The sequence below is a fragment of the Pelophylax lessonae genome, assembly GCF_965119305.1.
Source record: "Pelophylax lessonae genome assembly, chromosome: 4".
NCBI classification, from domain to species: domain Eukaryota; kingdom Metazoa; phylum Chordata; class Amphibia; order Anura; family Ranidae; genus Pelophylax; species Pelophylax lessonae.
In genome coordinates, this window is record NC_138771.1 from 606,820,038 (window position 1) to 606,836,798 (window position 16,761).

Consider the following 16,761-nt stretch of genomic DNA (forward strand, 5'->3'; position numbering starts at 1 on the left):
GGACCTTAGGCATGCTATATACACACAGAGCATACATAGCATACCCCTGCTTCCACGGTGGTTTTACTGGCAATTTCCATTAGTCAAAAAACAGAGCCTCTATGGCAGGGGGTCTTCAAACTATGGCCCTCCAGTTGTTCAGGAACTACAATTCCCATCATGCCTAGTCATGTCTGGGAATGTCCGAGTTTACAATGCCTCATGGGATGTGTAGTTCTGCAACAGCTGTAGGGCCGTAGTTTGAGGATCCCTGCTCTAAGGCTTCTTACACATGATGTAATAACTTACTGATGTTTACACTCTGGATCCTGTTGGCAGAAAAATCCTGAGTAAAAAACACAAGTTACATTCCAGAGAGACCGTGCTAATAGGTGCGTAAATGTTCTTATGTGTATACATGTGTAAAATTCTTCATGCGCTCGTATATACACAGACGTAAATTACTGTACAATTATCAATTTTCTTTATGGCTCTGAACAGTGGGCTGCATCACGGATCTTTATACAGCTGTCTGCAATGTCACATACACTAAATTGTCAGTAGCTTGTAGAGGACGATCAAAATTGGAAGGTTGAGCAGCTGGAGGTGGTCAAGTTTCAGTGTAGGTGGGCAGTGGAAACCGATTGGGGACCAAAAATTCTATGTGGCTCTTGTAGCAGAAGCAGCAGCGGGGTTACTCTTTAATGCTGTCTCCTATCTTGTAGGTGTCAGTATAACCCAAAGGTTTAAGATTCCCTGTGTCCCTTATTGGACAAGTGAGGAATCTGCATATAACCAAAAGTATTGGGACGCCTGCCTTTACACACACACAAACTTTATTGGCATCCCAGTCTTAGTCCGTAGGGTTCAATATTGAGTTGGCCCACCCTAATATATCCCAAAGGTGTTCTATCAGGTTGGGATCAGGTCAGTCAAGTTCCTCCACTCCAAACTCATCCATGTCTTTATGGACCTTGCTTTGTGTACTGGTCCAAATCATTTGGTGGAGGGGGGATTATGGTGTGGGGTTGTTTTTCAGGGGTTGGGCTTAGCCCCTTAGTTCCAGTGAAGGGAACTCTTAAGGTGTCAGCATACAAAGACATTTTGGACAATTTCATGCTCCCAACTTTGTGGGAACAGTTTGGGGATGGTCCCTTCCTGTGCTCAAAGGGACAGCAGAGGACGCTGTGCTTCACTTCGACAAAGAGGACTCTGTCTAGACAGCTAGTGTTAGGGGACAAGTTCTTCCAAGTTAAAGGAGGACCCCGGCGTGTCAAGACACTGGTTAGCAGAGGCAGTCAGGGAGGGAGTGGAAAGGTTGCCCTTGCATCTAATGGAGGAGGGTCTTTTCCACTCAACTGTTCAGATAGTAATGCCCCGTACACACATACCGATTGTTGGCCGAACGATCGGCCATCTTTTGTCCAGGGCTGTCGTGTCTGTTGAAAACTGCAAAAGACTGCACACGAATTTTGTCGGCCAACAACAGCCGACTGCAGAAGTGATGTCATGTGATGGTTAACTTTCCTGGTCTTTTTTCTTTTCTGAGCATGCCCAGTCTTGCAAATCTGCTGTCTGAAATCTGTACTGACTGACGCACAATCGGCCATTCTGTTGTCGGCGTACAAAAATTTTAATGCCTGCACGACAGATTCTTTTCGGCCGAAAGTGCGCTGTCGGCTGTCGGAAGCATCATACTAGCAAGCCTACAATCGGCCGTCGGCCGAATATTTACGGCCTACAATCGGTACATGTGTACGAGGCATTAGGCTTGTATTTTATATGTGATGCAGTTGACTAACATTTGCTTCCTTTTTCTCTATTCAGGTGGGACCACCTTAGAGATAGACAGTCAGGATGTTTGCATTGCATTTTTCTTGTTGTTCCCCACCAAGTGAGTTTATTTGGTGTGGGGGGGGGGGGGGGTGTATCAGTTATCATGAGCCTTAAACTGTATCATACAGCAGATTGTAAAGATATATTTTTTCCCGCTAATTTGTAAATTCGTTTTTCCCTTTTCCAGGTTTGTGGGATACTCCTGATTTTGGGCAGAGCTTTTGATAGGAGGCGGCTGCCTCAGAGTCAGAGGGACCTGACTCATTTTGTTGTGGGATGGGTGTAGCACCCTACCGGTAGGTGCTAGGTAAATGTATAGTGAGCCTTGTCTACCTAACAGCAGGGCTGTGATTTGTTAGGTAGGGTGTCAGGGCTTCCAGATGTGCCTGCTGAAGGGATAAGTATTCCCACTGGCTCCTGTGAGAGGATTCACATAGACAGTGTGGGAAGCCCAATCAGGGGACACATCCAAGCTTGCAACTACCCCAGAAGGCAGATTATGCTGCAAAGGATTCTGGGAGTGGGTATAAGTTTGGGGGAAGTGCGTGACATGGTGTCTTTGGCGGGAGCAGAGTCCCAGGAGGGAGAGTACGGCTGTCTCTCCTCCTGTCTGAGGAAGTTTCGGGGTGTCGCCTGAGAATCCAGAGAGTGCTGAGCTGAGCTGAGGGGGATCCTGTGTGCCGAGAGCCTGCGGAGCGAGAGAGGGGTCCAGTCCCAGGAAACCCTACACAGGTCGTGAGTACTGAGGATTGCCCCTGGGGGTCTGCCAGAGTCAGAGGGGACCACTCCGGAAGAGGTTCTGGGATCCAGTGCCAGCTAGCTGAAAGGGGGTACCTAGGTTGAGGACCCTGAAGTTACAGAGGGGGTACATAGTCGGTGAACCCCCGAAGAATTCAAGGTTAAAGGGGGCACCTGCAGTTGGTCCCTGAATTGTACAGAGCGTGCCAGTTAACAGTTGCAGCTTTACAGAAATCTACAAAAAACTACCTCAAGCCAGTGCAAAGCGGGAGGGGAGTATTCAGTGACTTTGCAGTACAGCAATGTCAGTAGTTCTACAATTCACAGTCTTGGGTCTTCTGGACTTATTGTTGAGGATCCAGCACTTCTATCAAGCTGCAGTGTGTTCTCAGTGTTACTGAGCATTGGCTGGCGTCAAGGAAGCGCCAACTGGCATTTTCCCAGGATTAAGTCCCAAGTGTAATTAGTTAAGCCTAAAGGAGTGTCCCACTCATTCCCTTCTCCCATCCCCCTTTTTTTACAATAAAAACCACAAAACCAAGATGCCGGAGTCGTCCATATCTCAGTTCTCACACCCAGGGTCACAGCTCACATGGGCTGGAGAGGGGACCGGTAACAATGGCAGACCCAAATCAGGCCACAGGCCTAGAAAACTTGCCACACACACATATACATAAATTATATATATATATATATATATATATATATATATATATATATATATATATATATATATATATATATATATATATATATATATACACATACATACATACACACACACACACACACACACACACACACACACACATACATATATATATATATATATATATAAATAAATTAAACTGTCCATTCCAGTTTTCGGCCAAGTGCCTTCTGAATTTTTGGTATTCGGCCCAGAATTTTGGGTGACTCAATACTAAATCTGCTAGTCCATCCAACACTCCATTCCCCCCAGATGGATAATACAGCTGTCCAAAAGGTGTCTCTGTTGCCATTTCATCCAGGGTGGGGGCACTCTAATACAGGAGGTTTGTTACTGGCCAGATCACCAGGTGAGAGCAGAGAGGAAAAAGTCAAAAAATAAAAAACGAATGCAGCCACCACATCCAATGACTGGTAAGATGCAATATATTACATTTTTGGGTTTAGGTTTAACACTGCTTTAAGGATGTAGATTTGTTATTTTTTTTATTACGTCAACAGTAATAAACCATTGTCAGAGCCCCGTTTCAAAAAATATTGGCCCTCTGAGCCTTGTGTCCACTATAGTTGCATATATGCCCATTAGACATGAGGTTATATTTTTGTCTGTACTACAAGCATGGACATTATACTAAGCATCCTCACACTTGAATACAGCATTCAACTATCAAAGATAATGTAACAATGCATAGCTGTTAGCTTGAAATGTCACAATCAATAAAAATGTATTGACATGAAAAAAGTGTGTAAAATAGTTGAAGAACACACTTAAAGAGGAAGTAAACCCATCCATTTTACGGTTTCAAAACATTTCCAGCACGTGCTGGAAATGTAACAATTCTATTGGTTGTGCTCTCAACCAAACTGTCCAATGGCTGGAGTCATAACTGATCACATGTGCAGTACCATGGCAGTAAGTTAAACAGAGGCCAAGATGGCAGCGTCCTTGGCTGAAAAAAATTATTAGGGGGTCATGCACACGGATGGCTGAGCCCATATAGTGAAATTGCTGGCGGATATCTTATGCTCAGGCGCACCAAATAGCTTCCCATTGACATGAATGGTTGTGTGCTGCTGTAGCCGTGTATATGGTGGTGCAATTGAGTACAGTGAACAAAAAAAAAAAAAAAAAAAATTGGTTCTCTAAATTGTGACTTTGGCCATACACTGCAGTCAAGCTTAAAGTTTTTAATAGATGTGGTTGGTGTGTTTGGAGGCTGCCACAGCACTTGTGATTTTGTTGCTGGTAATCACGGGTTTTGGGAATTTGCTTTTCCTTTCCCTCCCATTTGATATTGGATGTTTTGTATGAAATTTGGATACTGTGAATTTGGAGATTTTATATTTGGAGTCTCTGCTTAATGGTAGCCTTTTTGGACTGCCCACACCTAAATTTAAGGTGTGGGATTAATCCCTCGGTGGAGGGATGGTAGCTATTCACTGGCCCATCTTTATTTGATTTGAATGAATTTCATGTATTGATGCAATACATGTGTCTTGGTTGCGATCATGCTCTGTTGAGGCAGATACTGGATTGCATTTTTGATTTTGTATGAGTGTATTAAACACCAGATACATGGATCCAAAAGAAGCCCTCGAATTGGACGAAACGCGTTGATCCAGATCCATATACAATTGTATACGCTCTTGCTTATCCCGTTTATTTGGGTTGATCATATCTGTTTGTTGTAATGTGATTGAAGTACTGACAATGTATACAGTTTTTAACATTTGATGTATTTTTAAAAATTGCATTATGCTTTTATTTGTGGATAAATTTAGCACTCCTAAATTATCATATAATTAGTTGGGCACTTTAAAATCCCCTCTTTCCCACCATCCCCTCCAATTGGAATAGAGGTGGGGGTCCCCTGTTCAATCAAGTTTAAAATAGCACCACTGTATACACAAGTACAGCCATTCATGTCAATGGCAGGCTGCCCAGGTGGAGGAAATACAACAGAAATGATGTTGAACAGACTCTGCCGCCTATGTGCAAGAGCCCTAAATGATTCAAATTATAGATTAAAAATGTACAGAATTAATATATTTTTTTTTAACCAACACCGATCAATGTCCAAAAGGGTGTATATTTTATGTCTATACTGTACATGAACATACTTTTCAGTAAGCCAACGTTTATTGGTCTGATGTAATATTCTAATTTTCTAGCTGTAAGCCATAATCATCAAAATTAAATGGAAGAGATACTTACAATATACCACTCTGTGTGTAATGAATCTATATAATATAGGAGTTTCACTTTTTCAATTGAATTATTGAAATAAATTAACTTTTTGATGGTATTCTAATTTATGAGATGCAACCATATAATTTATAAAATAAACAGGACCATAGAAGAAATATAGAAACAATCGCTCTGCTCCATAAGGCCCCTTCACACGGGCGCACCGGCCGACGGAGTCCGTTTTGCTCAGCGGGGGATCAATCCGCCGTTCCCCGCTGAGCAGGCGGATGACAGCTCCGTCTCCGCTCTGTGTGCAGAGATGGAGCTGTCAGATCCCTGCTATCCTCTATGGGAGATCAGATGATAACTGACCGCCTGTCCGTTCTCATCCGATCCTCCAGACGGATGGAAAATAGGGTTTCCATGCGCCCAGATTTCACAGACAGGATCGGAGAGCAGCGGGTGTCAGTGGACATGTCTTCGCTGACACCCGTTGCCCCATAGGGATGCATGGAGCTTCCGATCAGGTCCACCTGAAAACCTGACAGGCGAATCGGATCGCCCGTGTGAAAGGGGCCTAAGGGGTATACAGGTACTTAAGTGTATGAAGAATCGGATTTGAAGGTCGGAGGTCCTTCTTTCGTCTTTGCTATTCTCTTACATTATATTTTCCAAGCCTTCCTAGAGTGTAAGCTCCCCCAGTACAGGATGACTCTTCCATCCCTGGGTACGATACACAACTTACGTCAGATCTCTGTTGAACTCCTGGACGGGGTTGTAGAACACTTGGTTGGCACTGGGGTAGAGGACGCTGGCTTTCCCCTCTGTAATTATGGTTTCTCCCGACTGCTGAGATGCTGCTGGACCCTCCATCCTGAACCTGCAGGAAATCCTTGTCAGTGGTCTTATTCCAGAACACAGAGCAGGAGAGTGACCAGCGAAGAGCTGAAAGATGGCGGCACGCATCACACACCTGAGATAGAGTACAGTTATGTGATAAACAGGATGTCCTGAAGAAAGAGTAGGGAAACCCTGTACTTCGTTCTTCCAGGGTTTAAGGTCTTAGGGCATTTTGGGGGTCATTCACACCATACTGCACATAATGCACTACAACACACTGAAAAATTATGAGTGATAACACACATTGCATACATTTTTGTGTGCATTTTAATGTCCCACATTTTGCAGAGAACAGCGTTTACCCAAGAATTAAAGCACCATTTTTTGGAGCAGTCCAGGCTGGAATGATGGTGGTGATGACATGCCTCGGGTTCATAGTTAGGCCTGTTAAAGCGGTTGTAAACCCAAAAACAAAAAAAAAAAAAAACCTGCAAGACAAAAGGCATAATGAGCTAGTATGCATCGCATACTAGCTCATTATGTATTACTTACCTTAGAACAAAGCCCCGACACGGACCCCCAGACATCGCTGCGGGCGCTGCCATGATCCCTCGGCGTCTCTTCCGGATTCGGCGGCTCCGGCGTTGTGATCGGCCGGAGCCGCGATGACGTCACTCCCGCGCAAGCTCCAGGCAAGGAAAACTGAAGGTCCCCCTGGACCTTCAGAGCGCATGCGCCACTCGCAAATATCTCCTAAACCGTGCCGGTTTAGGAGATATTAATTGTACCAACAGGTAAGCCTTATTATAGGCTTACCTGTAGGTAAAAGTGTCAAAAAGCGGGATACTACCGCTTTAAGAGTAATGTCAACTGCAAGTGGTTACAAAGCATTTTCAGAGCTTTCAGTAAGCTTTGTTGAAGCTTTTGAAGTACCATTCAACTCCACTTTGTAAATGTTGAACACAAATCCTAATGGGAGTGCCGATTGACACTTTAAACAAGGATTCAGCACTACCCGTCGCTTGTTGAAAGCCTGCTAGCAGCTTGTTTAAAGTGTCAATCTGCACTTCCTTTAAGACTTGTGTGGAACATTTCCAAAAAGGAGCTGAAGGGCGCTTTAAAGACTTACAGAAAGCTGCTTGAAGCTTGTCAAAAGCTTGCTGTTCACACTGCTTTTATACAAGTTGAAGCCCGTGTGACAAAAGCCCTAATGGGTTAAAGTAGGCCAGCTCTCATTTAACCCATAAAAAGTGCATTAGTGCATGAATGAGAACTCAACGGTCCTCATGAGGTCCAACAGTGCGTGAATGAGGACTAAAAAAGTCCTCATGAGGTCCAACAGTGCATGAATGAGGACTCAAAAAGTACTTATGGGGTCCAACAGTGTGTGAATGAGGGCAAAGCTGGAGAATGAAGAAGGAGAGTATTGCTTGAGCCTCTTATTTTTTTTTTTTAAACTTCTACACTATAAGGAGGACACAGGCTGTTGAGGAAAAACTAGTCTGGAATTGGACTTTAAAGTGATCAGTCAGACACTTTGAAAACATGAAGTGCCTCAAAGATGATGGGCAAACATCTTGTGATGCCAAAATTTGTTCCCATAGCCCATGTAATCTCACTGGTCCCTGCTCCATTAAAGATCCATGAAATCCCCCCCCCCCCCATCATACTTATGGCTGAATAGTTGAATATGAAGGCTGGAGGGGGCTTATATAAATCTCTTCTATACAGTTTACTTGTCAGCACAGTAAGACTAGCAGGTCAGCCTATAAAAGTATGGTGCATTAACTCTTACACTGCCACAGCTGTTTAAAAAGATCATTTTAGGCCCGAAGAATACATAAAACACCAGGCATTATATATATATATATATATATATATATATATATATATATATATATATAGTGAAACACGAGACCATGGAGAATAAAATAGTAGTAGTTACAATTTTTTTATGCTACAAGATATTAGTGAAATGGTTTACCCAATGTAAAACTTCAGTAAAAAAACACAGAGTTAATTTTAGAGGTCACAAACGCAATATATTACATTTTTCTTGCTAAAATATAAAAGACCTGTTTGCACCGAGTACATAGATACCCTACATGCAATACTTTACCCAAATTACACTGTTATTTTTTTTTCACGCAACTAGAGATTTCTTTTGGTAGTATTTAATCACCACTGGGTTTTTTATTTTTTGCTAAACAAAAAAAAAAATATGAAAATTTTGAATTAAACACAAAACGTTTTTAAATTTTTCTCCTTCATTGATGGACACTGATAGGCAGAATTGATGGACACCGATAGGAATCACTGATAGGTGGCACTGGTTAGCAGCACTGGAGGGCACTTGTAACAGAAGCCAGATAAGGGCTTTATTTTCCTCACGCTGACAGCGTAAAGAAAAAAAAAGCCAAAGCCGGTAACTGGCTTCAGTTTATTTCTGTGATAATCTGTCGTTGGCTGAGAGCTGATCACATGGTAAAGGGCCTGCTGTTATTGGACTGGCTGAGTGACTTGGGACTCAGCTGATTACAGAGCGCAGCACGAGAACGGGAGGACGTCTGCGTACGCCCTCTTAGCATATCAAGCCTGTGCTCTTTCAGCTATAGCGCGGGCGTCAAGTGGTTAAACCCCCCCCCATAGGGGACAAAAAGACCACTATGTGATACTTTTTGTGACAAGTTCTTTTTTAAAGAGACATCAAAGGTCTACTGATTGCTTCAATCTGACAGCCAACAGCCAGTCAAATTTACAGACATTTGGCTGCTGTAACTGTGTGTTAGGGCTGCAAGGAATGGATATATTCATAATCGATTAGTTGGGCGATTATTGTTTCGATTAAACGATCGGATAACAGCGTTAAAAAAAGCGTGGTGTATAATTTAGTTAATATGTATACTGTATTTTCTGGCGTATAAGACTACTTTTGAACCTCAAAAAAATATCCCAAAAATGGGGGGTCGTCTTATACGCCGAGTATAATATCTCCAAGGTAACCTAAGTATAAGTATTACTGGTAGATGAAAATTAGGGGGGGTCATCTTATACGCCGGAAAATACGGTAGTTAAAAAAAAAAGTAAAAAAGGCAATTTATTCTGAAATGTCTATATGCAACTGTAATTTTAAATAACTATATGGTTAGGGAGCAAAATTTCTAATCCACTCTGAGAATAACAGACAGAAGAGATATACTATACTATATTATATACACACACACACAATTAGAGGTTGAATCTGGTAAATATCATCAGATTCAGAGATCAATTTTTTTATTTAACCATTTAAGGACCAGGCCTATTTCTGACACGTTGAATCCCTGTTTATTAATCTGTCCCCCAGTGCTGAGTGGATCCCTGCATCCCTTTAGACGTGTTCCTATTGGGAGTATCTCACCGAAAAAATGACATTTTTGTTCCAGATGCCTGAAATCTGACTTGTATCTTAGGCAGACTTCTGGGAAAATCGGTGAGCCAATCACACAAGCAGGAAATGATGTTTTATTGTTTCGTAGTTGTATACGTTATATTATTTTTTTCTTTATTTGATATTTTTTTCCCCACAAAAGTGGGAGTTACCCTTTAAGGCTGGGTTCACACTATTGCAAATTGGATGTGGGTTTCCCTGCATCCAATTCGCATGACAGGAGAATATGACTGGCTCTCTATGGAGCCGGTTTACATATCTCTGGAGCGGATTGCACAGGAGTGCCGTGGGTCTTCTCGTCCGAATTCAGCCAAACACTCAGACTGAAATCAGATCTGAAAAGGTGAACAGGGAAGCATCGGACCAGGCAGTGTGAACTCAGCCTGAAATGAAGCCCTGCAGCGATGCGCTGTCACCGCTGACAGGGCTTCCATCTTCTCCCGGTCTTCCTTCCAGGTTCACGTCACTGTGATGATGTCACTGCCGCACATGCCCCGCTAATCACGGCACAGGACTCTGAAGGAATGGTACCGGCATGCCTAGGGATGCACCGATCCGATATTCGGATCGGATATCGGCCCCGATACGGGCAAAATAGCTGGATCGGGGATCTGTAAAATTAAGAGATCCACGGGCAGATCCGGTTTTGCTCTTTACATAGCATGTGAGGGAGCAGAGAACAGCTGTCAAAGAAATAAAAAAAGAGCCTCCTGCAAATGTCTTTCAACTCTCCCAGTTAAGTAAAAACAATGATTACAATGTATCTTTTCATTTATCTGCCGGAGGAGGGAAGTTTAACCTCTTAAAGACTAAACCCATGACATTTTAGATTTTGAATGCAAAATTGTTATAAGGTATCTGCCGATACCGATCCGGAAGTATTATTTTGTTATAAGCTCACAAAACAGTACTTCCGGATCAGACTCGGGAATCGGCGATTTCACAAAGCAAAAGATCGGGACCAAAAAAGTTGGATCGGTGCATCCCTAGGCATGCCATTCCTTCAAAGAGTATGCGCCAGTGACGTTACTGGCCCATTCACAAGTAAACATCTTCTAAACGGTGCACATTTAGGAGATGCATACTTTCCCTATAGGTAAGATTTATTATAGGCTTATCTATAGGAAAATATCAACCATGGGAGTTTATTCCCAATTTAAAGCGGAGTTCCAGTCGTTTCTGTATTTGTTCAAAGTCAGCAGCTATAAAAAGTGTAGCTGCTGACTTTTAATAAACACACACTCACCTGTATCAGGATCCAGCAATGCGGCTGCCCAAAGCCTCGGTTCTCTCCCTCTCCTCTTGGCATCACTAGTGTGGGCACCCGGCTGTGACAGCTTGCGGCTTCAATGCCGGGTGTGCACTGCGCATGCGCGAGTCGCGGTGCGCATCCTGAATGGCCGGGCAATCTTCTGGGACCTGTGATGTGTCCCAGAAGATTGCAGGGAGAGAGGGGGGAGAAGAAAGAAAACTTCTGCTTGCGGCACTCCGAGCAGAAGGGAGAGCGGGTTCCTGTCAAATCTAGGTACCCGCTCCCCCCCCAAAACAAAATGACATGCCAAATGTGGCATGTAAGGGGATCAGGAGTACTTAAAGCAGAAGTTCCACTTTTAGGTGGAACTCCGCTTTAAGCTCAGTTGTCAATCTGTATCTCTCCTACAACACTCCTGTATTTTCCAACCTAGGCGGGAATTGTTTTTGTTTTCCTCCCTGCCCCCATTGCATGCGCAGATGTGAAGCAGGGCTTCTGGTCACAGGAGAGCTGGAAAGGCGCCTATCAGGGCAGTCCCACACCTCCCCCATCTTTGCGCATGCATAGAAAATTTCCAGTGCCTACACAGGTGCTGAGAGGCTCTGCCAGGACCTGAAGGCTGCCACAGCCCGCTGGCACATTTTCAGGTTTGCCATAATGGCAGCTTTGGAGGGGGGGGGGAGGAGCCACCTGAGAGCTTTAAGAGTCAATGATGTCTAAAAATCTCTTTAATTTCACTCCATTCAGGTATTTCATTCCCAAATCTTCATCCCCTGCACACACCCAACCTCCTGATCCTCAGCATACACTGCTCCCTCCCTTCCCCCAGTCTAGTACTATGGAAGTAAAACTGAGCAGCGCAGATTCGTCTCCTCCCACTCCAACAACTCTCATTACCGCCCCCCACACCCGATCTACACGCCGCTGTCACTCACCTCCGCTGACCACTGATCAACTTCTCATTTCAGCATGTGCACAAGGGCGCCGCCATCTTTCCATGCCATCAGCGGGGCACCACGTGACAGGGGCCGGCGAATCAGCGCTTGACACAGACGGAAGGCGGGCAGGCTCAAACATCCTCCACTATATGAGAAAGCAGAGTTGTACAGCCGGTGCTTGGTCGCCCCCTGCCGGCTGTTTTCTGGGACTGCAACTCTGCAGCAAATGGATTGTCACAGGTAGATTGTCTGTTTTCTTTGCCTACCCCGAGCACCTTCACCCCCCTTCCTGCCCAGGCCGATTTTAGCGCTGTCACACTATAATGACAATTGCGCGGTCATGCAACACTGTCCCTATTTGACATTTTTTTAATTATTTTTTTCACACATATAAATCTTTCTTTTGATGGTATTTAATCACCACTGGGATTTTTATTTTTTGCTAAACCAACTTAAAAATACTGAATATTTTGAATTTTTTTATTTTTATTATTGTTATTACATTTTGCAAACAGGTAATCTTGCTCCTTCACTGATGTGGGCTGATGAGGCTGAACTGATGGGCACTAGTAGGTGGCACTGATGGGAGACACTAATGAGGAGGCACTGATGGGCAGCACTGGTGGGCACTGATCGTCAGCACTCATGGGCAGCACTGGTGGGCACTAATTGGCAGCACTAGTGGGCAGCACTGGTGGGCACTGATGGGCAGCACTAGTGAGCACTGATGGGCAGCACTGGTGGGCACTGATTGGCAGCACTGATGGGCAGCACTAGTGGGCACTGATTGTTAGCACTGATGGGCAGCACTAGTCGGCACTGATAGGCAGCACTGGTGGGCACTGATTGGCAGCACTGATGGGCAATGATTTGCAGTACTGATGGGCAGCACTGATGGGCAATGATTGGCAGCACTGGTGGGCATGGGTTGGCAGTACTGATGGACACTGTTGAACTGCATTGATAATCAGGGCACCAATAATTAATGTAGATGTCCCTTTAACATAAGCCAGTTATCGTCTCTCTTCTCCTTTCCTCACACCGTCAGCATCAGGAAAGGAAAGCTGATAACCGGCTTGCATTTACATTGTGATCAGCTGTCATTGGACACTGTTGATTATGTGGCAAAGGGCAACTGTGATTGTCCCTTTACCCCGATTTGTGATCCGAAAGGACTCAGCAATCACAGAGTGCGCCTCCCGTGCAGCGAATCACTGAAGGAGGTCCATGGAAGGCCTCCCGGGATAGTAAGCCCACGCTGTCGCCATCTTTCAGCTATAGCGCAGGTGGGATGGGGTTAAAGTGACATTAAACTCTGATTAAAAAATGTCAAATAGAAAGCTGCGCTAAAAAAATACAAATTCTGCTGTTTCAGTAAGGTGTCTTTTTCCTTCTGAATTTTCTTTCATCCTCAGGCCTAAAAAACCTTCGCCCATCCATGAAATGTTTAATTCATAGCTGGACTCATCAATTGATTCATTTCTGAGTACCCTGCTATAAAAGGGAGTATCAACAAGATCACAATCCCTGCTTGAAAAGCTTTGTTTAGAGCCGGAGCCCTCTTCTCATGGAGTGTCAGAAACATACAAATTACTCCTTCAGCCGTCCAAAGGCTTCGCTCCCCTCTTTCTGCTGAAGTAGGAAAAGGATTTGGGTTGAATGCATTCCTCTGGACAAAGAGAGCGTATTCTCTATTTTGCTCACTACTTGTCTATTGTGAGCAAATACCAGTAGTTGAGGTATAAGATTTTCACCTGCTGATATAAGGTCCCCTCACTCCTTCAGAAAATATACCCTGAGGTGGTGAACACCTGTTGGCGCTGTGGGGAAGCAGAGGGCACCATGTTGCATATCTTCTGGACCTGTAAGAGACTGGACAGATATTGGTCTCAGATTGGACGGACTATTCAGCAGCTTACAAACTTTGACTTGGGAGAAGACCCTGCCAAATACCTCTCAAAAACACATGTAGCACTACCCCCGCAAGGGCTGCTGGTAATTGGCTCCCCTATTTTTGCACAGCCAGTCAAAACACATTTTCCCCTTGCACCCAGATACAAAAAGTCAGTCCTTTGGCTTTGTTCTTGTTGGTTTAATAGGGATTACAACTTGGATGGGATAAAGGGAGTATGCCCAACTTGACTGAGACGATGAATGGGGACAACTTCCTTCCTATGTACAAAGTATGGATCCTGGACTGTTCTCCTTCCTAGACACCCTCAGTCCTTAGCAAAAAGTTTCTTAAAGACTAGGAGTTATTTAGTCCCCTTTAGAAAAATAGAACAACAGTTTGCAAACTGCATACAGGAGTATTTCCAATTCCACTGCATGCAGCCTCCTGCCTGCTTGTCTACCAGCCTTCTGGCTGTTTGTCTACCAACTTCTCACTGCCTCCTGGCTGGCTGTCTACCAGCCCACCTGCCTGCTCCGAATATCTCCCAGGACAAAGGATGAAGGGTTCAGCACAGCGCTGTCCTCAGACAGCTGGCTACATGTGGCAGTCTCTCCTCTTGTAAATCCTTGTGTGTGCTGATGTACACACTCTGTCCTCTTTGCTCCCTGATATTCTTTAGGCTGGATTCCTTCTCAAACTGTTCTGCTGATAGGATCCCCGTAAGTCAGCCTGAGCCCAGCGTGGAGGCAGAGCCACCCATAGACCTGGGGGGACCCCTTCTAGGCCACCTACAGCCACCTTAGCACTCCATCTTCCACCAAACTCCCCTGCTGGCTAGGCTCTCTCATATTTAAGGGCTGATCCATCCATCCTGCCAGGACATTTTGCCCTGAATTGGTCCGACACCCCTAAATATGCAGAATAGGTCCTCTTGGCCTCCGCACACTAACTTCTAGAAGTTTCTCCAAACTTCCAGATCCAGGGGAAGGTACCAAAGACCTGCCTCTGCAGAGCCATCCACCCTGACCTGCAGTAACCTGACCAAATTTCTTAATTACGTAGCTTACCATGAGTCATAAACATAAATGTGCCTACACTGGCACTAGTAGAACACTTGAGGTTGCTACGCACAGATACAAAAAGTCTATGCCTATCTATTTAGTGAATGCGACCAAGGCCTGTATAACGGCTCTATGGAAGCAGGAATCACTCCCGACTCATGCATTATGGTTATTCAAAGTTGCTGACATTTAATCCATGGAATCTATCACTGCTGCCCTGGGAGGCAAGGAGGAGAAATTTTACCTGAAAATGGTTCTACTGGACCCTTTACACTTGTTCCCAACCATACTCTTTTGCCCCCACTGCAGTAAGGTGAGACTCCCCCCTCCCCTTTTTTTTTCTTCTTCTCTCCCTCGTTTCTTCCCACAATTTATTCCACTTCTTTGTGTTATACTTTGTGGTTGTAGACTGATGTCACAACCCCGTTCCTTGCAGTATTGGCAACTAGGGATCAACCGATTATCGGCAACACCGATATATCGGGGGTTGATATGCACTTTCCCCGATATATCGGAATCGGCCCCGGAGGTTACCGATATTGCCGATATTTAGGGAAAGTGCTTGTACCGGGGTGATGCCTGCAGCTAGAGGCATCACCCCGGTACCGGTGTCTATAGCCGACGGTTGGCTGACTTGTAATGACAACTGATGCTGCTGAGAAGCCGCTCGGCTGTCATTACAAGGAGCGGGAGGGGACATCTCCCCCTTCCCGCCGCCTTCCGTGGCTCGCCCGGGTCTCCCGTCCCACTGGGAGACCCGGGCATCCCACTTCTACCGCCGCCGAAGAGAAGACCCGATCAAAGCCGCATTCGGCTCTGATCGGGTCTCCATGGTAGCATCACGTCTGAGTCACCCGACCGGTTTCGTCACACGTAGGACGTCATCCGGGACGTGTCGTAGGACGTCATCAGGGGCGTGCGCATCCTACGTGTGACGAAACCGGTCGGGTGACTCAGACGTGACGCTACCATGCCTCCAACAGCCGGCTTGTACGATCGGACACTGTCAAGGAGATGTTTCGCCCCATCTTCACTTTGTTTTTACTATACTAACACTCATGATGTTCGTCTAAATGTGAGTTTGATACCTTTTTATGCTAAATAAATGGATTGTGTTATTATGGAATCACGCTATGTCCCTGTCATCATCTTTTCATACATGTTATATATGGATATCTGATCCGAGCTGCCTGCTACTAGTGGAGTGACATCTTGTGGTTGTTGTTGGTATTACCAATAAGCTCATATAGGTCTACTCATTAGTTTGAGTGACCCATTCATTCTGGTAAGCTGCCAACTTGTTTTTTTTTTTTCCTTTCTGGTGACCTAAACACGGGTGTTCTCCTCCAACATTCCTGGTTCACGTGATAGCCTGTACTTACCTGCTGGGACTTGTGGCTCCTTGAATTCTCATTTATTACCACACATCACTATTGAGGACATTATTTGGACATCACTTGTCTGCTTCTTTTCTATTTTTGCATGGACGTAATTTTTCCATACAAGTCATAGAGTCTAACAATATTTTATTGGATTGTGCACTGAATAATATCATTGTTCATTCATGCTTTGCATTTGTATTTTGTTTATGCATTTTTTTTGGGCACTTTTGTCACTATTTGTGTCACATATTATTTAAAATTTTGTTAGCGCAGCACATATTTTTGTTATTATATGCTATGTGGGGATTTTTTGTCTATGGTTCCTATGTGTTGCTGTTTTCTCTTTATTAATCACATATGATTTTCATTTTATTAGCGCGGGAATTTTTACACTTTTACACTTAAACACTGACCCAGCCCCATAATTTGCCTGGTTTACAACACAGCATGACAATTTATCAACCCCTGATATTTATAGACAGTTGTAAAAATCACTGATTATTATATTGCCTGCA

The 16,761-nt window shown here is 44.4% G+C and overlaps 1 protein-coding gene across 3 annotated transcripts in view; it reads right to left on the bottom strand.

Moving 5' to 3' along the window:
• Positions 1–12,025, bottom strand: part of TRMT1 (tRNA methyltransferase 1) — a 41,055-nt gene extending 29,030 nt beyond the window's left edge. Inside the window, exons 1-2 of one of the 3 annotated variants that reach the window (XM_082255811.1) lie at positions 11,907–12,025; positions 6,195–6,329 (exon numbers count right to left, since the gene is read on the bottom strand). In XM_082255811.1, coding sequence (XP_082111937.1) covers positions 6,195–6,322 — 128 coding nt within the window. In that variant the 5' untranslated portion in view covers positions 6,323–6,329; positions 11,907–12,025. Of the gene's footprint in view, positions 1–6,194; positions 6,423–11,906 lie in introns of all 3 variants that reach the window. The other 2 variants (XM_082255812.1, XM_082255810.1) reach the window with 2 other exon arrangements.
• Between the last annotated feature and the right edge of the window lie 4,736 nt (positions 12,026–16,761).